General features: G+C 40.8%; 1 protein-coding gene across 3 annotated transcripts in view; it reads right to left on the bottom strand.

The window, feature by feature from the left end:
- ctnnd2a (catenin (cadherin-associated protein), delta 2a) overlaps nt 1–25,947 on the bottom strand; it is a 255,788-nt gene that overhangs the window by 23,131 nt on the left and 206,710 nt on the right. For all 3 annotated transcript variants that reach the window (XM_026179361.1, XM_026179364.1, XM_026179362.1), the window contains exons 16-19: nt 23,588–23,705; nt 19,181–19,363; nt 16,338–16,511; nt 12,713–12,863 (exon numbers count right to left, since the gene is read on the bottom strand). In XM_026179361.1, coding sequence (XP_026035146.1) covers nt 12,713–12,863; nt 16,338–16,511; nt 19,181–19,363; nt 23,588–23,705 — 626 coding nt within the window. The remainder of the gene's footprint in view (nt 1–12,712; nt 12,864–16,337; nt 16,512–19,180; nt 19,364–23,587; nt 23,706–25,947) is intronic.

Raw genomic sequence — 25,947 nt, 5'->3', positions numbered from 1 at the left:
TGCCCATGTTTGATTTGGCAGAGTCTTTACACTGGATGCCTTACTTAACACAACCCCAAAGAGATTTGTGTCTCCTACTGGAATCAAACCTTGGATCTTTTATACAACGGAGACACTCGAGAGGTGAATGAATGAAATCGTTTAAATGAGAAATGTTCGATGACGTGCATTCGAATGTCGATAATAATTCCTGAATCTTCCATTCAGAAAGTCACCGCGGAGCGAAATATTAACATGACTGTGGACAATATCACAGCCAATATCAGAGATCCAAAGTTATCAGAGCAAATAAGTGATGAGGACGATAAGCTGAGGGATTGAACAGATGAGGAGTGATTGTGCTGACTAAGGTGGTGGTGGGCATGAATCAAACATGAGCAGTAGTCAAAAAGTAGGAAACGCACTGACCATCACAAAACCCATCAGTAACGCCTGAGTCAGGCTGAACCCCTGAGACATACCCCACAGGTCATGTTTCATGTAAAGAACAATCAACGTGGACACAGGGGTGAATACTGAATAATGAACAAGATGAAATGTGGTTAATTTTTAACAAAGTCAACCATCAGAAAGACGAGGATTAGCCTTTGGCTCCACAGCACTCACAAAGAGGTGCACTTCAATCAAGTGACCATCTTCACACGGATGACTCAGTGCGTACCTCCTATATGACGTGTTTTGCTGGAAGCGACAATGCGCACCACTTTCTTTGTATACAAGGTTCGATAATGAACGGCTCCCCGACGTGACTCATGCATCCCTTTAAAATTCATAAAAGTGCATGTCTCCCACTGGTGCTGGATCAGATGAAAACAGTAAGTGCTACTGTTAGTGCGTAACTCAACTGTTGAATCATCTTCAAGTGCGCCATTACATCCTCTCTGGCAGCAGAGGAAACTCAGGCCAAAATACTCAATTTGCAATAAAGTGCTTTTGGATTTGACCAAGTGGTTTTTGTTTTGGGAAAAAAAGCTTCTAAACAACTCATTTTAAGTAAAGCTACAGTATAAAGCTACTAAATACTCAGTACTTTGTATCAGAGGTCCAGTGTTTTGCAGATCTGTGGTTCTGTTTTGAATTTATTAAATTTCACTGTAAAAAAGATGAAAAATTATAACAGCAAAGAGATTGGTTTCTTCAGTTGTGGAATTAAGTTAGAGCAAAGTCTGAACCTAACATCTTTTTCTCATCTCCCGTCTTTTCTTTATTTGCTATTTATCAAACATTCTCCCACATTACACTGAATGATTTCCCCAGACCAATGCATCACAGTGATATCCACGCAGGCCCTACAGCCTCACGGTAAATCCCTCACTCATATTATGTCTAACAAGGCGTCGAGATCTGGGAAGGATTGAAACACCAAAGCAACACGGACAAAAGAGAGATCCTAGAATAACGTAGCACAGGATATTGTAAGGGAGCAGTCACGTGCAAAAAGAGTAATGATGATTTTACACAACAAGCATTTCCGTCACACACTTCTGATTTCACAAAGGCAGCGAATGACGATGCTTAAAATACACACAGAGCTGGGTGGGTGGGGCTCAGGTGGTAGAGTTGGTTCTCTGCAGTCAGGACGTTGGTGGATTGAACCCCGGCTTCTTCTGTCCATGTATCAAAGTATCCTTGAGCAAGGCACTGAACCCTGAGACGCATCGACTGAATTGTGAGTGTGTGTCAGCTAAAAGTACTTTAGTGTGGATAAAAGTGAGTAGAAAGGCATTATATAAGCACCTGTTTATTTAATATTCTCACTCTCTTTCTCTTACACACACACACACACACACACACACACACACACACGCACACACAAACACACACACACAGATCCATCTGTACGCATAGAGTTGAGAGTTAATTGGCCAAGTGTTATCACAGGCCGGCAGGCTGAACCGAGGTTAAGTGGTCACTGTCTTTTGGCTGTGGAGACACAGTTAAGCTACATTCCAAGATGAAGACTCATTATTTGACTGACTTGAATCACTCAGACTAATTCTTGACTGATTTGCTTGCTGATGATTGATTAATTTGCTGGCGAATTGCTTTATTTAATGATCTGACTAAATTCTGAGTGAGTGACTCAATTATTTACTGCCTGACTGCATGACTTATTTACTCACTGTCTGACAGACAGATAATTTACTCCTTGAGTGACTGACTGTATGATAAAGTTAGTGACTAATTTATCAAGTGACTGACTGCAGGTAATAACAGTAATGACAAAATGAGAGCATATCTGAGTCTATTAATCTAAATATCTTCTGCCTATAGACAGAAGTGCTGATAAGATGCCATCAGCATGTGCCTAAATATGCTTGCATATTCTGAGCGTGCACCTGCTTGTGTGCATGTTTGCATACACAGGTGTGTTCTTCTTAGTCTCACCAAAACTGCATTCATGACCACGTGTGAGTGAGCAGATTATAAGGAATGAGAGAGGGAAAGAGGTTGTAAGAGGAAGGGTAGAAGATGGAGACAATCAGAAGTAATGTCTCAAGGACATAGAAACTCATGAAAGAAAGCAAATGTTTTTGCTTACATATTCATTGCGCTGAGACGGATGCAATGCTGAAGAATCAAACGGATGGGTCCTCGTTATTCCCAACCCTTCTAATAACAGTCTTGTTAGAGGAAGAGGCTGCATCCCGATAATCAGTAAGAGCTGAGACAGAAATCCTCCATACACACAAACACACCCAACAAACCAAGACGACACGTACGCGTACAGATAAGCATACACACCAATACGCATCTCATCTCAAACGAGACGACGCTCATTATCTGGCTTTCCGTTTGTTTGCTTCGGTTTTTGACTTCTTTATTCTGTTTTTGTAGGATTTTTCCAAGTTACCTGTTTTGGTGTGAAATATATAAGACATTATTCATATTATATTTTGAATCCAATTTTTACAAGATAATGTTTTGTCTCTGGGGAGCTTTATTGTGTTTTTATCAGCTCACAGCATTTATCATAAAACAAATATTAATATTGCATGAGGAAATGAATCGCAGAGCCTAAATTAAACCAAAGCTACGCTCAGACGCCACTTTAGCCAAATACAATCTGGCCTTTTTCCTACAGAGACATATGATACCGAGAGCCTGCAAGAAGCTTATTGATGAATTATAGATTAATATAAATGAGAGGGAGTTGCTGCACTTTCCTAATGTCAGTACAAAATTCAACACATTTTATAGCTTAATCTTTTGATGTGCTCATTACCCTGCTGGAGATACCGCTTGTTAAAGCGAAGCTGGAGTTTACTTACTACTAAGTATACAATCCATCTCTCGTAAGTCTAACGTATTTAAACGAGGGATAATTAGAAATGGTTAGAAAGAGTACAGATACAAATGGGTTTAATAACTCACCATATTGTAGTACAAACAACCAGAAGCCAAACTGAATGTCAAAGCCAGAAACTTTATATAGCAATATTTCATGTAATCTCACAGTGATCATAAGTGCACGCACACGGAAGAAATAATTGAGCTGAGGAGAGGATTAAGATGGATTTTTTTTTTTACGAGTGGGTTGTGACTCATTCTATTTTAAAACCCTAATGTGGCACCTCTACATGCTAGTGTGCAATCTCCCCTCTACTCTTATATCTACTTTCTTTGTCGCTGAAATGTGAGCTAGACCCCGAACATGTCCTCAAGGAGGGAAACAAGCCCTGTGCTGATCACGGCACAGTCTAATAAACCTGTATTACACAACTCCTCCAATATAGCTATCTTCACCTGGGAGGCAGAGCTGGTAATGTATTCCTGTGCTGCATTCCCTCATGTGTCGCTAACTCCCGCTGAGCAGGGCATGCTTCATCAGGGCCATAATGGCTGATTTGATTTAAAGAGATCCAATTACCCTCAACAATGGAGCGATTTGATTGTTTACTGACAGAGAAGGGGGAGTGTTATTGAAGTAAAATTGGAGGTAATTGTCTCAGGGAGATGTGGGGAAAGATGAAACTGCCTGATTGGTTGTGGCGTCCGGCTGTCTGAGAATAAAGGATGGTTAATACACGGTTATCAGTGACTGGGTCGGGGTCCCAAAGGTGGGCTGGTGAATGCTTCCTGGTATCAGAAGCTTCTGGCAACATTGTTTTTTTTAACCTCTTCTGTGTTTTCTGAAGTTGTTGTAGGCTGAATAAAAGCTAACGACTCTATGAAAGTTTACCGCTCGAATAAACAAATCAAACATGACTTGTGACGATGATGTTTTCATAAACACGTGAATTTGATGATGGAAAATGAATACACGTTGGGAATACAGTTATATGTGCAACTAAAGAGTTGCTATGGTGCCTCGAATTATTATACAAACAGGCAGTCTAATAAAAACAGGTAACTGCAGTCTAAATAGAAAAAAAAAATATAAAGGAAGCCACTATATCTGTGACAGATGTAATTCTTAGGTGCATCTGTGTGATTTGAATCAGTGTCTCAAGGGTGATTTCATCAGCAGTACATCACCTCATTGACAGGGGGTGCCAGATTCAAAGCAACAGGGTGTTGCTTTCTATTTGCAGGGGATATTTCTTTATTGAAAGCATAGAAGTGATGCGGGCAACATCCTTTGATGTCAGACAGTCAGATTTCACATTCAATATACAGCCATACACCAAGATTACATCAATATTTAAACCCCGAAGACATCTGTAAACATTAATGCTGTCATTCTGAGATGCAAGATGATTATTGGCACAAAATATACTGATTTTCTTACTTAAATCACCAACGGAAACACACACACACTCTGGTTAATGGCTTGTTTGGAAAGCACATGAACTGAAGTTTATGTCCACACAGGAGCGGAAACCGCAGTCGCACGCACCCTGCAGCCAAACGATCAAAATCTTCATTAGGCAGAAATAAATATAAATAACCTGAAAGAACTGGCTGATTTCCCCACAGCAATAGGAAGTGTATTCCTTTTAACTTCCAAATAAATAAATAAGCTTCAGAGGAGAGTACAGACATGAAACACAGCAGGTTTAAAAGGTCAGAAATGGAGGTAAATTGGAAAGTGGCATGCTGTTGGTTCCCAGTAATAAACTATTCTGGCTTCCTGCGCTTGGTTTTTCACACCAGTTATATCTCACCCTTTTGTGTCTGTCTTTGATGTCTGCAGTTGACGCGTTTACAGTTTAAATTGTAGAAGAAGAAGAGCATAAGACACGGAAAGCGTTAGACGAGGATAAAGGGAGGAGAGGCAGGGATGTGTGAGGAACCTGTGGCTTTATAACAGGCATTCTGCACACATATAGAAAAATGCTTGCTTGGAGAGACATATAAGACGCACACTCTCCGACATAAACACACTAACACTTACTGAGATCAAAGAATTTCTTTACTTTATTTGGTAGCTAAAGCTCTGCTATAATCTTAGTGATGAACACTGGGAGGTCTCTTCAGAGACATTTTCACGAAGAAAAGCATGAGAGCTTTGAATATGTCTTAAAAAATACAGAACTGAAGGGTGTTTGTGCACCTCCAAAGATCATGAACCAGATCCTGGAGTAATAAGTTTAAGGCCCTGAAAATCTGCTAATCATCAAACAGTGTTTTCTTTCCCTCTCTTCTATTTGTTGCTTTCCATTTCTATTTCTCTTCTTGACATGCTCCCAGTCTGGCAGAGGACAAAGAATGCCAGTGTGCTGATAAAAGACATGCCAGACCCTCGAACACGAGAGATTCATCCCGAAGGCGACGGAGAAATTTCATAAAGTGCTGCTGCAACAGGGACAGTGTGTGTCAACTTTGTGTGAGTCAGTGTACATGTCCGCACTGTCTTTCAGCCTGCTTTCTTTGCAAAGTTGTTTGTGCTTACCATTGTGCAGTCTGTTGACAGCAGGGATGGAAAAATATGTAAAAATTGGCGTGGGAGAGGAAAACACAAAATGGACATTCTGTGGTGATCTAAAAATATTTTCTTTGGCTGGGAATGCGCAAAGTGGAAGGAAGCATGTAATGTAATTTCCCCTCCCTGCTCGGTGCAATCAGCCAGCCTACAACGACGTCGGTGTCCCGGAACAAAATGTTTAGATTTAAGGCTTAAAACGGGTGAGTTGTCAGTTGTCAACACCTTTCCCCTTTTTTTTTTTCTCCTGAAGCTGACCTCGAGCGAATACACACTGACGCCTACACACACACTTGCAATCGTGCAATTAGTGACATCCCTGTGGCGCACTACATTGGTTTCCACAGTAACACTCCCCAGCACTGATGTCATCAACGCGAGACACAAAGAGCAGGAGACTGCGATAGAGGGAAGGTGAGGCGTTATGAGCTCATGTCTGAAACTACACTGAGAGAAGACGAGGGAGGAGGAGGAGAAGGTGTGGGAGTGGGATAAATGAACGAGAGGTGAAAATTGGAGAAGAAGAGAGGGAAAGGAAAAGTGTGAGATGGAGAAAAGGGCGTGTAATATTCATATTAAAGAGAGGAAGGTGGCGATGTATAGTGAAAACGAATGGATGATGGCTTAAGCCATCAAGACGTGTGGTTAGAGAAGAGAGGACTAAGAAACAGGAAGAGAAGTGGAGGAAGTAGACTGTTACTCCACTTTTACAATTTCCATCCAGTGTTATCTTTTATGATGGCAAGCTGCTCTCATTTTTATTATAAATTAATAGCACTGATTTTATTACTGTAATCAGAGTAAAGTACAATTTGTCTTCTGTAAACAGTAAGAAGTCAGAAAGATGATCGCCTTATCCCTATTCTGAGGGTGTTTTTATTTGACGTGATTCCAGACATGCTCTCTTTACATTCAGCCACGAGGAATATCAGTGCGAAACTGGCCTGTGTCTGCATAATGTTACCACTGAATCAGGCTGATTACAGCCAGGGTGTTTGAAAAGGGTTAAACAAGAAAACAAGAGAACATCCTGATAAGCTGAGGTGTGCACCTCAACAAGCACCCGCTGATTCATGTGAGAGAGGCGCTTTGGAGCCACTTTCAAGTGGAGAGCTTAGTTTGATGTTACTCTATTACTCAATTACTCTAGACCAGATGCAGAAAGGAAGCCAACAAATCTGGTATTCACGCGCTGACTGGATAGATTTTCATGCCTTTTTGTACTCTCTGCTTGGAGCGAGTTTTTTGTGCCATATGTGCACATCATGTCCATCACTATAAAGAATTCTTAAAAGTCTCAATGCTTTTACGAAAAACTAAGAGAATAATTTGTTTAATAAGTAAAACAGTTTCACAGAAGTCCCATATTTTTTAAAAATCTCACACTGCAGATGGGATTTGTGTTTGGAATCAAATCGAATTGGAACCCTCACGCCGAAACTTGATTACAGGTTGCAGTTGAGGCCGCTCACTTTGTGCAACGGCATTCATTTATAAAATTTCTTAAACACATGTTTGCATTCATTGCATTTACATGAAATGCTAACCTTTGAATGTGGTTACAAGCATTGCCTGTGTGTTTAAATGGTTGGTGTATTTGGAGAAAATACAGTGTCTTTTTGGCATTCAAGAGCTGTTTCCAATTCATGTGTGTCAAATTACCATCTGTAAGTAAATGGGGAGGAATTGCACTGACAGACAGTGTAGCAGTGAATGGGCCTCATTTATTGCTACACAGGCGTACAGTACATTATGCAAATCAAAAACTATGAAGGAGGTGAAATCAGGAGAGACAAAAACGTTGACAGATGAGAAGAATGATTCTCTGCGACATCAATATGCTACTAAATCACATTACAGGGGGATTGGAATATAAGCATACATATGCAGTTAGGTCTTAGCTATCACTGCTCTCTATTTTTTCCCCTCTTGTTTCATTTTCCCCCGCTCTCTGCTCGGTCTCTTTAGCCTGACTTGGCCCCTCTTTGCGTTTTTCTTCAAACCTTCTCGATTCTTGCTCCTTCCCTCTCGCTTGTCTTGCTCTTATCCAATCACAGAGCTTTCCAGAGGACTTGACACTGAGGTTATTGTATGCGAAAGATGATTCTCTCTCCGCTGGCACTGCTGAGCTCTCACGCAAACTACCACTCCCCCATGGTGATGCTGCCAAACTTACCGGCACTAACAGGTTATGACACACGAGTTCTATAAGCCGAAGATTTGGCTTTTGCTTTTAGAAAGAGGTGATTTTCTCTAGATTAGCCATGCAAAATGATATTATAATTGGCTGGAACTTTGATCTTACAAAGACAGAACAAACTGCGCTTTGAAATCACTTTGTCGCTTCAGGTTAAACTGTTGTTTTACTGAAGTATGTGGTGTAAAGTAAAAAAGGTGTCTGAATCAGAGGTTAGAGTCACTAGTGAATAAAGTTTTTGAACACTGGCCAAATGGGGCTTGTCTCAGGAGTGCCTGGCCTCTGCCTCTTCTCTGTCAACATGTATCAACTTACACCTTGCCAAGAGCAAAGGCTCAACCCTCACTATTCCCTCTCCTGTTTCACTTGCTCGCTCTCAATCTTCTCTGCTTTTAGGAAACTTTTTTGTCAGTGGGTGCCACTGACACTGACTATCTTTCTACTTTACTTGTTAAGAAGAAGACATTCGTCTTTTAACGGCTAACGATTATGAAATGACTTCTGTGATTTAAGATAGCTGACCTGAGTCAGCATACCATCACTCTAAATGTCTGTAAAGGTTCTCAGTCATCCAGGTCATCGTAGTCAAAGGAGCTTGCAAAGAAAAGCGTCTGGACTTCTTGAAGTTGCTTGAAGACGTTTCACCTCTCATCCGAGAAGCTTCTTCAGTTCTAAGGTCAAATGGTGGGGAGTCCCAGATATAAACCTAGTGGGAGTTTCCCCCCACAGAGGGACAAAGGACCCCCTGATGATCCTCTACCTAATCACATGAGCCAAGGTGTGAAAATGGGTGTGGGAGGTGGCTCTTCTATGTTGTGCCATGCGCTTGTGAAGTGGCTGTTTGGTCTCTCCAATGTAGAGGTCTGGGCATTCCTCGCTGCACTGTACAGCATACACCACGTTAAGTTTGTGTTTTGGCGTTTTGTCTTTGGGATGAACAAGTTTTTGTCTGAGTGTGTTGCTGGGTCTGAAATACACCGGGATGTCATGCTTGGAGAAAACTCTCCTGAGTTTCTCTGATACACCGGCTACATAGGGGATGACAATGTTGTTGCGTCTGTCCTTATCCTCCCTCGCTGGTGTCTGGTCTTCTTTTCTGTGCCTCTTTGCTGACTTTATGAACGCCCATTTAGGATAGCCGCACGTTTTGAGTGCTTCCTTTACATGTGTGTGTTCCTTCTTTTTCCCTTCAGGCTTAGAGGGAACATGTTCTGCCGGTGGTGTAGGGTCCTAATTACTCCAAGTTTGTGTTCCAGAGAGTGATGGGAGTCAAAGAGGAGGTACTGGTCCGTGTGTGTGGGCTTCCGGTAAACTTCGATGTTGAGGTTGCCGTTCTCTTCAATGTGCACGGCGCAGTCCAGGAAAGGCAAACAGTTGTCCTTTGTGTCTTCCCTGGTGAACTTGATGTTTTTATCCACAGCGTTAATGTGCGCAGTGAAGGATTCCACTTCTTGTGTCTTGATTTTGACCCAGGTGTCGTCTACATATCTGTACCAGTGGCTGGGTACTCTCCCTTTGAAAGAGCCAAGAGCCTTCCTTTCCACTTCCTCCATGTAAAGGTTGGCTACAATAGGTGACACGGGGGAGCCCATGGCACAGCCATGTTTTTGTCTGTAAAAGCCTTCGTTGTACTTGAAATATGTAGTGGTGAGGCAGAGGTCTAACAGTGTGCAGATCTGATCGGGTGTGAAGTTGGTCCTGTCCTCCAAGGAGCTGTCTTCTTGTAGTCGTTTTCTGACAGTCTCCACGGCCTCCGTGGTGGGTATGCAAGTGAAAAGAGAGACTACATCAAAGGACACCATGGTTTCATCTGGATCCAGGGTAAGTTTCTGGACCTTGTCGGTGAAGTCGGTGGAGTTCTTGATGTGGTGTGGGGTGTTCCCCACGAGAGGCGCGAGGATGGTAGCAAGGTGTTTAGCAATGTTGTAAGTGGCTGAGTTTATGCTACTGACTATGGGTCTGAGTGGGACAGCTTCCTTGTGGATCTTAGGAAGTCCATAGATGCAGGGTATGGCATCCCCTGGGTAAAGGCGGTGATATGTAAGGCGGTCAATAATTTTGTCCTTTTCAAAGTCTTGAAGGCAAGCTATAACTATCACTCTAAATGTAATAAATGTAGTAATTCATTTAAAAAATCCCTGAGAAGGTGTCTGCTGTGTCTGACAGTCCCACTGAGAATCAGCATCCCTCCCTGCAGCTTTATGTAGTTTGTGGCACAATATTTCCCGTATTTCCAATATTTTCAGTCTATAAACTGCAGCAGCGTCTTCTTAAGTCCTCTTGTTTGACTTTATTTTGTATTTTTTTGTTCTCATGCATCTGTCAGATGCGTAAGATTTCTATTGTCATTGTCGTGGTCTCTAATCCTGGGTGTGTTTGGACTCTAAATTCTGGCTCTGTTTTGGTTGTAATCGGAGTTTTGATGTTTTGAGTCTTTGATTTAGAGCCTCTGGGTCTCTTCTTTTCTTAATATGCCTTCGAGTTTAGTTTAACTTTTGTATCTTTGTATTCTGGGTTATGTGGCGATGGTTTATTTTGATTCCTGGAGTTTTGGTTTGGGCAGCACTGTTATCACTGTTCCCTCACAGCAAGGAGGTCCTGGGTTTGAATTCATCATCCACTCAGGGCCTTTCTGTGTGTAATTTTGCATCCGTGTCTCTGTGGGTTCTCTCCGGATACTCTGGCTTCCACAGTCCAAAGACATGCAGTTAGGGGTGGTAGGTCAATTGGTGATTTTAAATTGCCAATGACAGGCTGGCGACTGGTCCAGGGTGTGTACTCCAGCATGCTTGAAGCTTAGACCTGACACCCATTAAAACATTTTGTTAAAGTATTCAACAAAAAATTAAGGTTTAATTTATTTGCACTCTATTTTATACTTTGTATTTTTAATTGGGTTACAGTGTTGAACTGTTGTCTGAGAGCAAGTGGGTCCTGGGTTCAAATTCACTGGCTGGATGTGGCCTTTCTGTTTGCATGTTCTCCCTGCCTGTAGTGGTACCCCAGCCTCTTCACACAGTCCAAAACATGCGTGTTAGGGTAACTGTTGATCCTAAATTGGAGTGAAGGTGTGAATGTGAGCGTCAGAGGTTGTCCATCCCTCTCTGTTAGCCCTGCAATAAATAGACTGATGACTTGTCCCGGGTGTAACCTGCTTCTTGCCCTATGACAGCTGGGGCAGGCTCCATCCCCCAGCGACGCTGGATAAGCCAATGGAAATGGATAGCTAGTGTCTGGAATTACTGCTATAGGTGGAGAGCAACAAAAAAGGCTGAAAAAAGAGCGACATGCAAAGGCCTTGGATTGTTTTTCACAGGGATACAAATTAATTTAGCTGTAAGGTCACTGCTATCCAATTCCCTAATGATACATTTGTAGGTGTATTGAATAAACAACAGCAACAAAATAAAACAAAAATCATTCAAACCCATTCAGATGTCTCTATGCTAAGGCTTCAATTATCTGTAATCCCCCGTTGTGTGCCAGCCAGACCGTCACAGTAGGGGGCGTATTGAGCTTTGCCGGTGGCATTCCCCATTGTTCTAACAACACTCTGCAAAACCACAGAGGCAAGCGAAGAGACCCCTCATCTGAAACTGAGGGTAGCGGGGTTGCTATAGGAACCACCGAGCCCATTAGGAAGCTAAGATTACCCAAGATAGTAGAGGAGGAGAAGTGATATCAAACAAATGCATTTATATGCTTTTATGTTCACGCGTGGCGTGGCGCACGCACGCACGCACGCACGCACGCACGCACACACACACACACACACACACACACACACACACACACACACACACACACGTGTCTTAATGCGTCAGGTTAAGAAGTGATCTCTACTACCTAGATGTGTTGATGCTACCAGATTGACTGAGGCTCACTCATTACCACTGTGTACTTTTCAAAGCCAAAAGCAAGCCTTTGATCTGCTTGTCTCTTCTGCTCTCTCCCTCTCTTCAGCCCATCTCTTTCAAATACATATCAACTACCCCTTTATTTTACTGCACTTTATTTCTTAGTCTAATTTTCTCACACCAACAAACACACCTTCGCTTCAGTTAAATAACTATTTTAATCATTTAGAAAAAAACTGCAATTTTGCTCTCCGACTTACATAGCAGAACAAGCCAACCTCTTATATGTTTTATATGGTAAATGGTAAATGGCCTGCATTTGTATAGCGCTTTTCTAGTCCATAGGACCCCAAAGCGCTTTACACTACATTCAGTCATTCACCCATTCACACACACATTCACACACTGGCGATAGCAAGCTACATTGTAGCCACAGCTGCCCTGGGGCGCACTGACAGAGGCGAGGCTGCCGGACACAGGCGCCACCGGGCCCTCTGACCACCACCAGTAGGCAAACACGGGGTTAGTATATGATCTCCGTAGGCAGGACACTTCCAAACATGATGCGCTTATTAAGCGACAGTTGAAAAGTTCAAATTTTCGCTCATTATACACACTTAATTGCAAATTTAATTTTCATCATTAACTACACAAGGTGAGCCAGAACAGACCAGAATATCATTTGAGATTAAATTAATGACATGCATCCAACGTTTGTAAGATTAAAAAAACCAGTGACAAATTCATTGGTGCCTCACCACACCCCTTGGATAAGTTTTTATCAGTACTCACCAATGAGCTCCTTGTTCCTGATGTCCAAAGCCATATTTCTGAGAGCAGTGGCGACAGCGCACACGACTTTGTCATTGTCTATCCTCAATAATTCCACTAGGATGGGAAGGCCTTTCTCCTTACGGACAGCAGCACGGATGTACACTGACCACTGACAAGAAAACACAAGTGGAAAAAGTTAGTGCTAACAGTGTTCACAGTGTTAACGTCCAACGACCATAAAGAAGGAGTATATTTACATTTAATCTTGCACAGGAGGATTTTAAATAAAAGTTAAACAGAAGAACACCAACAAAATAACAATTAATTAGTACCATGTTAAAAAAACAACAAAAAAAGAGACTGCAATGTGAAATTAGGATAACAGTGTTTTGCTTAATAAAATTGTCATGGGTGCTTTATATGAAATTGTTTACACCCCATAGATTTTCTTTGAGTAAAGTGGTTAGTGTAGGAAAAAAAAGGAAAGAGGCAGAAAGAGCTCAGTGGTCAAATGGGAGATGTTATATTCAGCAACTGACGCATTACGCTGTGTCACAAGTAATATACTGTGAGAGGGAGAATTATATGAACCAACCAGAGGAGTTTTAAGCCTGGAGACCTCTTTATCTTCCCTCAACAACTATCAAGGTACCCTCAAATGGGCCACTCAACCCTGAACAGCTCAAATGCATCTGCCTTATGGGTCAATTGCAGACAATTGGGGAGGTACTGAAATGCCCAAGAATCGGTAGAAGTGGTTGAAGTGTGAGGCTGAAAGTTTCTGTCACTTTTATAATTGATCTTTCCACAGCATGTAAAGGTTAAAACACAGTTCTGTTTACAAACGGTGTTTCTTCATATGATCATTTTAGGAAATATTTTACCCTTGGATTGAAATGATCTTTGGTAAGACTTACGTGGGCAGAGTTTAGTGTGCCAACACTAATTCTTCACAAACTGATAGCAGCTCTAATTTAATTATAAGAATACTGACAATGAAGTTAAAAACACAACAGGAGAAAACAGAACAATACATGCATGTAAACACACACACACACACACACACACACACACACACACACACACACACACACACACACACACACACACACACACACACACGTTCATACAGTTAGGCTCTTGTAAAATAAACGCAACACAAAAAGTTATGAAAATTTGTGTTTGGTTGATTATTTCTTTGTTCTAAGAGTGCTTCTTGGCAATAAGTCTTAAACTGTTGGAAAGCTTGTTTATTCTCCCTTAAATGGTGCCACATTTGTAAGAAAAATGCATTTGTGGGTTGAGCAGTAGAGTTGAGCGTGTGGGTTGCACCCATGAAAAATTTGCAGTCTTTTCTGCTTAAAACATTTTACTCTGCTATTGACACTTTCCTGGATTTCCTGTATTGAATGATTAAAGGATGAATAAACACGACACATTGGAAATTTAATAATGTATTCACTTAACAACAGACTAGCACGTGGAAGAACCACACAGAGCCATAACAGCCTTGCACCTCAAACTCATGCTGGTCACCAGTTTGGTTACACACTATTGTGGGATGGCCTCCCATTCTTCAAACAGCATTTGTTGCAAGTCATCCAGCGTGGCTGTGTTGGTCACTCTGGCATGAACGGTGAGCAAAAGCTGATCACATGAGTATTCAGTGGGGTTGAGGTCAGGACTGGAGGCAGGCCATTCCTTCATCTCCACTCCCAAATTCTGGAGGTAGTCTCTTATAAACCACACTCTGTGGGGGCGATCGTCGAGGGTATTCTTGGAAGAGTTCAGTCCCAGACTGCAGCGATATCTTCTCTGCACTTTGACCCTACAATCCAACTGATGTAGGAAGAATCCTGACTGATCACTGAACATAAAATTCACCCACATGTTCAGGTGTTAGCAACATGCACTGATGTCAGCACATGTTCCCTAAACCAGTGCAATGAAGGGCAGTCATTGCAGGCCTTCTGGCAACCCTATGAGACCAGAGATTGGCAGTGTGCAGTCTGTTCCAGATGGTCTGGGAAGAGAGCTGTCAACCAAATGGTCCTGAGAGACAAGACTACAAATCTGTAGAAGACTGCTTATGTGCTGACGGGGTGAGGAAACAGTCTTCTTGTGGTGTTCTTTTCTTGAGACACCAACTTCACGGCCTGTCTCCAAAATTCCCTGTTATATGGAACTTGGCCTAACTTGAAGATGGCGCTAGGCCTCACTTGAAGCTGCCCTATGGCACAGGTCCCATCCAGATCAGTCAAATGTGGAGTGCTTAGAGCAGACACCAACTGACCGCTGTAGCAGTGTCCTTGTTCACAGGTGCTGACAATCAGGCACCTGTTTGTCAGCACCTGGGTACCACAAGCTCAAAACAAAGAGTCAATAACATCAACTCGGATTTTCAACCGGATTTTCCTTACAAAGTGGCACCATATAAGGGGAAATACACTGGCTTTCCAATAGTATAAGATTTATTGCCAAGAAGCATTGTTACAACAAAGAAAAATCTACCAAATTCAAGTTTCCTTACTTTTTGTGCTGAGTTTCAAACGTGTGATTCCCTTAAGACAACCCACCCCCATCATTTCCTTCTCCTCCTCCACCCTTGATTATTCTAGAGACCCCCTCTTCTATACCTGTCATGCTCCGACTGTCTGTCTACTCTACTGTCGATGGAAATACCAATTCAAAATGAGTTACAAACACATCCCATACACATCTACAGGTCCACTGAAGCATACTCTCACAGTGTCTCCCCTGTCTGTCACTCCCTCTTGAGTTCATATTTTCATAAACTGCATTTTTTGGATCAAATAAATACTTCCATTAAGTTTCTCACATAGTCTATTTATGACCAACAATGTCTGGCGCAGTTTTTATTTTTATTTTTATTTTATTTTATTAAGGTCAAGCTAAGATTATACCCACACACTTTCTGCCTTTTACCCTTATATAAACCTCCCTCAAGGCTACAGCTGCCCCCACCAGTGCTCTCCAATATGACATGACTCATACATTATTACCATTTAGCTGCCTCCGTTGGTTGCCTGTTGTTGAACCCTGGCTCTACTCCCTGTGTGTACAGGTTTGGAGCATTTACATTATTAAAGTAATTACATTCCTACTGAGCAACGTGCAATACTGCATTACATAGAAGACATAAAAACACGAGACCGAACTCAAAATATTTTAAAGTCAGCAGGATGCTGCAGTGAGCAAAAAGATTATTAATTCAAAAGAAAATTACCTTTTTTTTAACCTATGTGGTTATGGAGGCAGAAGACTTTTCATAGGTTTTGCTGCATTTGACTGTGTACAATGAAGCTCTTGGCACCAGGCATGCATATTCACACAGTTTACTTGCACACGTTCAGCTTATACATGCATACTTAAGTATTTTGACCAACATATAATGTGAATGTGCACATTTATCTATGTTTTTTCAGAGCACAAGACCTGTGTACAATTAGTAAAGTGTGTCTCTGCATTCACTGCACAGCCACTGTGTGTTAGGACAAGCTAAATACATCTGCACTTGCAGTTGTATACTCATCTGTGGTTGTATAATTCGACAATTTATATTTGACAAATATAATATAACAAGGCAAACAATTTTGAAAAGCAGTCTCAAATCTAGCATTACCTTCCAGCTGCCTGCAGCCAGGTTCTGCAGAGCCCCAGCTGCACCCTCTAGAGTGTCAGGATTGGAGCATTCAGACAGCAGGGTGAGGTAGGGCTTGACGATGGTGGGGTGCCACAGCATCTGAACTCCTTTGGGGGGCTCCGCCGTGTCGGGAAAGGGGCCCACGCCATCCCACTGTGAGAGATGAGACAGAGTGAAATAGCTTTTTTTATGTTCATTTATATTCATGAAGAAATACTTTAAGGAAACCGTTAACTCCATTCTCACAATCACATTTTGTTTTACCCTTTAGGAAACTTTTTACTTTATTTAAAACCAAAAAATAGCACCACTTCAGTGTGGTTGAACATTTTAATGACATTTTTCACCAATTCTAGGAGAAATAAGCGACTGTGAAATCGTAGGATGTTCCTTTTTCTGTTCTTCCATGTAAAGCTTACAGTGATTCTATAAAAACCTGCATAAGAAATCTGACTGAACTTGCTTTTGTATCTAAACACATTTTTTATGTCGGAGTGACTGAATTCACACGAGAAAAGCGAAATGCACTGCCCCTGGTACACCCTGACCTATTAGAAAAATTACCGAGACACTGAGTAAATCACTCCTTGTCAGCTTAAGAATCGTGATGGATGGATGAATAGCGATAAAGGTGTTGAAGGGCTTAGATAGAAGGGAGATGCATGATCTGAAACGACAGTGAGAGCTGCAGAAGGAGAAGACACTATGAGAGAATGTCTCACTGCTACATTTGCTTTGAGCAATAAACATAAAGCTTTACAGCTAGCTCTCACTTCATCTTTGTCTTTTTTCATTACAGAGGAGCCTTTCTTGATGTCTGAACTTCTTTGTTGGCTGACATACCCACACCTTTTTCATGTAGGCATACACCAGCATCTTTCTCTCTCGTTTTCTCTTCCTCTTAATTCTCTCTTGCATGTCATTTATATCTTTCCCTGATTTTTCCTCCTTCTAATTCTTCTTCTCTCTCTCTGCCTCTCTCTCCTGATTTCTCTGTCTCTTTCTTGCATGCTTGACCCTTTTTCCTAATTTCTTATTCTGCTTCCGTCCCGCTCTTTCCAGTTCTCAGTTTTTCCTCTCCCTATCGACCTCCTCGGTTTCGCTCTACTGCATCGTCTCCTCTTCTTGTCTCAAGGTAAACCAAGCTAGTGTATATCTTGAAAGAAGCACTGTGGCATGTGTGTGTTTGTGTGCAACTGAGTGTCACTATCTGTTTTTATCTATGTACAGATTCGATAAGAAATCATAAAACTCAAAGCGCAGATTAAAGCACTACACAAAGGAGCATCAGATGATTCACAATAGCCATTCTACATATTTAACACACATATATGTTGCTAAACGCCCTAAAATAGCATTTTAAAATACATTTACTTCAGTATGGTGTTATTAACCTTTTCATCTTGGACTTCCTGTTTTGAGTATTTGCTTATTTGCATATCTGATGCAAGCTGGATCTCCTCCACTGTGTGAAAATGTTTTATCTTCAACTTAAGTTTTACTTTGGAGAAGAGGAGTGATTTGTGGGGGAATAGAGGGTTCGGTGAATAAGATGAATGAAGAAAAAAGAATGTGTTAGTGTGTCCAAAAACATCTGTGCCAACTTTTCTCCCTGAAATGTGTTTGGATGTTGAAGAAGAACTCCTCGATCACAGCCTTCCCCCTGGGGGAAAAATTCACAGTGCAAAAACCCTGTGAACATCAAGGAATAACAAGCATGCTGGCCCGCTGCCTTGTCTACAGGCTTGAACATATTTGCTTTTTTGAGAAAGTTTGAGGTCCGTGCTAATCCTGCAGTACAAGTGGTCAGACCTGCACTACAATATCAATTCAAATACATCAGAAACCCTGAAAGCAGAGCAGCAATACAATAGGAGAAACCCTTAGCACAATTAAATCAGGTGTGCCTTTTATATATCAGTTATTTAAAATACATTAAAAATGAAGTCATATAGTCAGACTGCTAAATACCTAAAAAAAAAATGCCAATTACACAAAATATCAACAATTCCAGGAAAACATTTTCCAGTAGTTCATTAGGATTGTTTCGGTCAAGTTCAGGCTCCCTGATCTTCCGATCTTAACTTGTTTTCTCTATCTCTCTCTCTTGGCTTCAACTCTAGACTTTCTCAGTCTGTCAGCCTCCCACTAACTACTATCCCTGCTTCATTTTCATAGGGTTTTATAGTGTATACCTCTGGGGTTTGACCTTTTGCTACTTCCCATTATCTATCCCTCTATTCATCAGTGTGTATTCCCTCCTGGCAGTACTGACTGCTTTGCTTTGATGGTTGAAATTTGGCTTCAAATTCTTTTCAAATTTAGTTTACTAATATTTTCATTTCATTTAAACACAGCTTTGCCAGAACATTGAATGGATCATCAGTGGTCAGCAACAAATAAAATAGAGACATATTCTTGATATTTAGTTTGGTTTGGGCCTCAAATTCACTTCTGGTCCATCCGGTTAGCTCTGAAAGATGTAAGTAAGGTCTGTGTTTGCATACTTTAGGCCTGTGTCTGTGTTTAGGTATTTAGGAAATTAAGAGAAGCTGAGTGTTGAAGCCTTTAAAGGAAAGTTGAGGTCACAAAGACTCAATTATATATAAAGTTAAAGAGCAGAAATACCTCACACAAGCCAGTTAATTTGAAAAGAAACCAATGCTTTTCAGATAACCTTGAAGAGAAACTGATCTGCATTTAACTGCAGATCCCTGCTGAAAGGGATGTGTGGCAGGTTTCAGACATTCAATTTATTTAAAAAAAAAACTTTTTTAACTTGCTCACATCATCTGATTAGCTCCTATTTTCTGTGTCTTTACCTGGTCAGCTCCCTTCTTTTTCTTCTTCTTCTTGCCCCAGCAACCGGAGCTCTCTCCATCGCGACCATTGGCATCACAAAGCAGGCCATCCAGCTCTTCCAACCCCCCTTGCTGACCATGAGATGTCTCAGCAGCCAGTCGGTATGACAGGTTCCTCAGGATGCAAACACAGTTCTCCACAGTCTGCGAACAGAGCGAGATGGGAGAGATGAAGGCGGAAGAGAAGGTGGGGAGAAATAAGATGAGATCAATAAAGGGAGAGGTTTAAATGGAAAAAAAAAAAGGTTCAGATTGAAGATTTTTGTTTGATGCCATTTAATGAAACATCTCGCTTGAAAACACCGAGCAAACTCAAATTCAAAGAACGGTAATAAAAACCACCCACTCTCTCACTTTTACACTATCAGCCTTCCACCCGCACTCAGGAGCCAGACAGATGGAGAGGGTGAAAGACAGGGAGGGGGGCGGCAAGTGAGAGGGAGAGGGAAAGGAAAGAACAACAATAATCTCACAAGTAATATTCTTCTGCATATTGTTAGCTCTGACTTTGAAATGAGATTAGCAGAAACTCAGGTAAATGAGGAAAAATGACAAACCCAATATATTATATCACACCCCATTAAACATGAAGTTTCGAGGCTCACCCAGTAGCCAGAGAACATGCGTGTACTCTTGAGTCTGAAGGAAAGCCGATTCTCTAATAGTGTATATTGTCTCTTCTTAAGTGTGTGTGTTCTGTTTTGTTTCTTTAACTGATTGTGTGCACTTGCATACGTGTGCGTCGCTGACAAAGGGGAGACATCAAGTCAACAGAGTGGAAATTAACAAAGACAAATCATCAATCTTCACTCAGTCTGACTGTTGGTTTAGACAAAAACAACTAAGGAGTGTAATTGAACACCCTCAAGAGATGCTGCAAACAAAACAATGTCTCACTCCAGTGAGCTGCAGTCATATTTGAAATTCTATTCTCACGTTATTATGGAGCGATGTAGGAGAAGTTACACTTTATTTACAATTTGCTGTGACATTTTGGATTTCGATCTATTATTTCACATTTCTTCCGTACCCTTTTGTTTCTAGGTGCACTGTGCAGGGAAATTAAGTTGACAGGTAAACGGATTCTGTTATATGTCTTGTCAAAGCAGGAAGGTCAGAGGTCAGGGCCAGTTACAGATCAGCACCTCTACACCTGGGTGGGATTTACGGTTCTCTCAGGAACACAGAAGTTATGCACTCCAAACTGTGACAGGAAACTTTTGTAACACCAAAGCTAGAATTCATTGTTCTTGTATTTATGACCTTTATGCACTTTCCAGCCTAGAGTCTTAGAAGCTGGAAGTCCACACATAACAACCATCCAGTAAGCTTCCCTATGCAATGAGACACACTAAATGTAGGCTGTTAAATCTCAATATTATATATTAGCATTATATTGGCTGTGTATGTAGAATGATGGGTCTAGTCTATTCAGTCTTGCACCATCAATTTCAATTAGTGTGTCTGCTAAGTTAATTGACTCCTGGCAGTGTGCTATTATATAGTGGGAAACCTGATTAAATGTCCTTAAAACTTAATTGCTTCTGTGCCTTGTGTAGAGCAGAATGGCAGTAATCTAGAGATTTTCTTTAGTGCTTAAGCTATGTCACATGATATATCTATAGTGGCCACTCCTCAGATCTAATGTTTCTCTGTCCACAGTTATTGAACACGTCACGAGCAGAAGGCCATGTTGAAACAGTTCAAATAGAATCAACACCTATAGCTTTAACAAAGTGTTGCACAGAGGGCAAAAAAACAAAAAACCTATTATACAGGCACAATATAAAACATTAAAAATCAATTTTTAATCATTCACAGGAGGTCAAAACCTCCAGAAATGTAGCATTCAGTGTTAATGTTTGATGTTAACTAAAGGTAATGTGTTGGCTCTATCCTTGCCCAAATCAGCTTTCTTTAACTATTGTGCTGTACGTTGTAGTAATTCAAAGCTAAGTTATAAGAACACGCGCCTGCATTTCAGCAGTGCTGTGGTGACATGGATTATGTGATGGTATATTTATTACACCATCACATCACTGTGAATCCATAACTAAGATCAGTAAAGGCATATCTACCGAACCACAGAGTTTGTAGTTAAAAACAATAACAAGCTATATTACATTGTGCTCTGATTTTCTATCTTTAGTAACAGAAAGTTGAAATATTAACATTTTAATGGAAGTCAAAAGACATTTGGGGATTCAGCATTATTAGTCATGTTTAAATGATTGGTGATAACAACAGTTTTTTTTTTCTATATGTAAATGGTAAATTGTTTTAAAAGTGAAGAGACAATAGCTTCGTTTTATTTAGTCATAGTAACTGTAGATTCTGTGCAGGCCATTGGTTGGACAATTGCTCAATAAGAGAACCCATTCATAGTGTCCAAAGACTTACGTTATGAGATGTTATCAAGCTGCCTAAGATAGCTGACATCGTTCCGGTCTTAAAGAAAAAGACTTACTCTTACAGTGTTGTCTGAACGGCACAGTTATTTACCCCGGCAACAGTGTTGCAACAGGGACAGGTTAGGAAAGACACTGTGCACCTTTATTAATTATTTTCATTTCATCCACTTTCATTCATATTATTCTAGTAAATAAGAGACACTGATCACCCATCAATACAAACACAATAACAGAGTCACCTTGAAGCAATACCTTAATCAACAATATGTTTTTTGTATATGTGGGTTCTTCAGTTACATGCATGGTCCTACTGTGCAGCATCGATCATAATTGCATATTATTATCTTTTATATTTGATGAAATTCCTCATTATTAATGGTTTATAAAATGTAAATTTACAGTTTTGACTTCAACAGTCCCATACAACCATATCTATATCTGCTTATTCTCACGCCCCCTTTACTGTATTATCTGTGTTTGTCACCAAATATTTGCAGATGTTCAAAAAAGGTTTATTAAAGCACAAGGACATCGTGAGCAAACAGAGTACATCGTGATTAAATTATTTATAAGTTTAAAAATACATACTCTGAAGTAGTAACTTGATTATGGAACTGCAAATTCTACTCTTTGGAGAATAAATATGTAAATGAATGTGTAAGGTCACCGGCCTATTATCTGAAGCTCGAGTGAAATTTGGTCAATGTAGCAAGACAATAATCCAAAGCAGAGGTTTTAAAATGGCCTGGTTAAAGTTGAATCTTATTTAAATGCCTTAGCAGGAATTTAACTCTACAGTCCATGCTTGAAAGAAGCTCTGTGTGACGTGTAATTTAAACAATTCTGCAAAGAAAAGTGAACCAAAATTCCTCTACAGCAAGTTCACCCACTGTAGGTACTAGACATGTTTGGTTGTAGCTGCTGCAGATAAAATAGGCACAGTCAGTTGTGTTTAATGGATAATACTGTTTTAAAGGGGTTATAGTTTCCCTAAGTAAATGTTTGCACTCATGCACTCAACTTTATTTTAAGATCTGAAATGTGTGAAAAATGCACAAATACAAAGGACATTTACAACTTTTGCTGCCAGCCACTTTAAAATTTACGAACATGACCCTGTTATGCTACTTGAACAGTGCCTGCTGTTGTGTCTTATGGGATCAATTTTACCAAAGTAGTCAAAATAAATAGATATATTTTTTAGTATTTCAATGGCAGGCCAAGACTGTTCCAACTCAACAAGCAGATAGGGAGGAAAACATAGTCTGCACAGAGCAGGTGAGAAAGGGAAAGGCAGACAGTGTACCAAATGAGCACATGGCTAATGTGTACCGCTACTGCAACAGCGACCGCTTGGTGGTTTCTCTGCCAATCAGTCTTTGTTACTGTGGTGGCAGCAGTCCTCCTCTGGTGACTGCAGTTAAACAGTGGAGAAGGGCGGGCAGTTAAACAGTGATTAAGGATAGCTATTTAGAAAGGCTGGGAGTCAGGGAGACCTTGAGAAGTCAGCCATCCACAACACTGTTTATGTACAGTAGTATTGACTGGCCCACACGTACTGCCACATGAACACACATACGTACACTGCACGCCAACATGAACATGGCCTCATACAGAAAAATGCAAAGTGAACCTAAACTTACTCAACTCTGACTACTGGCAGAGCTTAACTGGCAGGTAGAAATGTTGCAATACTTTGAATCTGGGCGTTTTAATTTGCCCTAAAGAGTTCATATTGATGAGCTGAACACTTGTTGAAAACTAAAACTTTTCTTCCTTGTGGCTACTGGCAGTGAAAAGAGGTGCAGTCATTTGTTTTGTTTCCTCCTGTGTGCTAAAAAGATTTCTGCAGTTTGTGCCTGTCTGTGATAAAAGGAGGATATGAGACACTTTGTAATTTAGCCTGAAAATGAACAATTTAAGTTACAAACACAAGCTAAGATTTTCAGAGTCGCACCTTGCTGTCGATCTCATTGCTGCCCAGAGAGGTCTGGATAACGTAGAGCAGAGCATCTGTCAGCCCATCACACTCCCTCATCCTTCGTCTCGCCTCCTCACCTGCTGAGCTTACGTTCCTGCAACACACACATGACAACAACTGGTTGGAGAGTGTGCTTTTCTCCGTATATGCTTATGCGTTTGCCAAATACACGGGGAAAGAAAGAGAGCTGATTGAGGAGGGAAGATGAGACAGGATGACAGATGAAAGAAAAAGAAAGCTGGTAATAAGAGCTGTGTAGAGGCAGAGGGAGAGAGAGAGAAACAGATACTGGGGAACCTGGCACTTCTCCCTAAACTAAACAATTGAAAAAGGAGCATTAAAATTCTGGCTACATCTCAATCTATGCCCTGAAGGCTCACTTCAATTTAAAGCACTTGACTTGAGTCCAAAATACGGGAAAGGGAAAAAAGAGCCACTTTAGTCAGACAGTTGGTGGCTGAACTTCACAGCCAACAATCACACCAACGCTGCTTTGATAATTTGACAATATTGTTCAGTATATTATTAGCAGCTTTGCCAATATGATGCACAGAAATAATGAATTGAATTTTGATTGAACTGGAAGTTCAGGTGGGCGTTGGGCTGGATTTGTTTGGGTTTCAACAAGGAACTGCCTGTGATACAGAAACACTTTGTACGAGACAGTGACTCATTTGTCTGCATTAATAAAATAGAAAATGAAACTGAGGTGAGCAGCATGAGCTAAAATTTATATTATACTTGCCTGAAATAATCACTTTAATGCTCAGTTCACACTAAAAAAACAAAAAAAAACAGCACATCACGAAACTTTGACACAATCTAGCAAATGTCCCACATTTTGGCACTCAAGATAAAATCAGATTTAGAAAAGCAGAGAAACAACATGCAAAAACAACAACAACACAAAGACAGACACAAGAACATAATGAAAAAGAAACTGATTTTAGGTGACTCATTATTAGCCACAGACCAAACTGCACAACAATTACATTGCAGTGAGTCACTGCAGTGCAGGCAGATTAATTATGAAGTATAATTTATGTAAATTCAGTATAATAAACTTCTATTAATAACACATACTCCATATCATTTCAGGCCTTCAGCTATACACTAACAGAAAAAAGTTACCAATGCTGACAAATAGTGTTAGAGTCACAATCGGTTTAGCATGTGTGTAGCTGTCTGTCAGTGACAACGTATGAGACAAACATCGATTTCTACTTTCTACTTCTATTTTTGTCTGTGAAGGTTCTCAGTCATCCAGGCCATAGTAGTCTAAAGAGCTTTGAAAGAAAAGCGTCTGGACTCTTCAGTTCTAAGAGCAACTCCCATAGAGCCCTATGGGAGTGTCATGGACCCCCTATTGATCCTCTGTCTAATCACACAAGCCAAGGTGTGAAAAAGGTCACAATCAGCCAAGGTTTTGGGTGAACCCACTGTAAAACCTAGCCCCATCATATCATGTGATTTAGGCTACGTCCACACTAGCCTGGTTAGATTTGAAAACGGCGTTTTCTTCTGAAAACGCTTCGCGTCCACACTAGAGTTTTCAGTTGTTTTCACAGAGTTGCTCGTCCACATTGAAACGTCCGAAAATGCTTACGTTCCACTACTGCGCATGCGTGAAACGAATTTCTGTCTGCCGCTTATTTACTTTCCAGCTCTTTCAAAAGTCGCGGCAAAATGTCGAGGAAAAGCACAGAGTTTTTTAAATAGACTAACAATGAGGTGGAGTTGTTGCTGCGAGTAACACAAAAGTACAAAGTTGCAAAAGCGAGTGAGAGTTAAAGAATTTGAAGAAAAGCTATCTGGAGCTTGTACAGACTGATATTAATCTTTAATAGGGCTGTCAAAATTGAGAGCAAACAAAACAACTGCTGTATAATGCCCTCCGCTATCTTAGTTTAATTGGTCACATGATTGCATCATATGACTAATATGCGTCATCGTTTTAGAAAGTGTTTTTGCTGTCCACACTGCGACGCGAAAGCACCGTTTTCAAATGTATGCATTTTCGAGAGCGTTTTGAAAACGCTGCATTTTCCATGAGTGAAAACGCCGTCTCAGTGTGGACGGGAGGCTAAAACGGAGAGAAAACGATGCACTTTTAAACAAAAACGCATTAGTGTGGACGTAGCCTTAATGAGGTCAGAAGGCCCAGGATGTAAGTGGGGATCTCAAAACTGGATTATAGATGGCAGACAGTTGGTCGTTCACAGTGGATATAGATGTCTTCTTTCACTCCTCTTTCAAACCATCTTTCTTCTCTGTCCAAAATGTCAACATTGGCATCCTTGCAGGAGTGACCCTTGTCCTTAAGATGCAGGTGAAGA

Source organism: Astatotilapia calliptera, chromosome 9 (genome assembly GCF_900246225.1).
Source record: "Astatotilapia calliptera chromosome 9, fAstCal1.2, whole genome shotgun sequence".
NCBI lineage: Eukaryota > Metazoa > Chordata > Actinopteri > Cichliformes > Cichlidae > Astatotilapia > Astatotilapia calliptera.
Note: the sequence above shows the minus strand (reverse complement) of the source record. Positions and strands in the feature narration are given on the sequence as shown.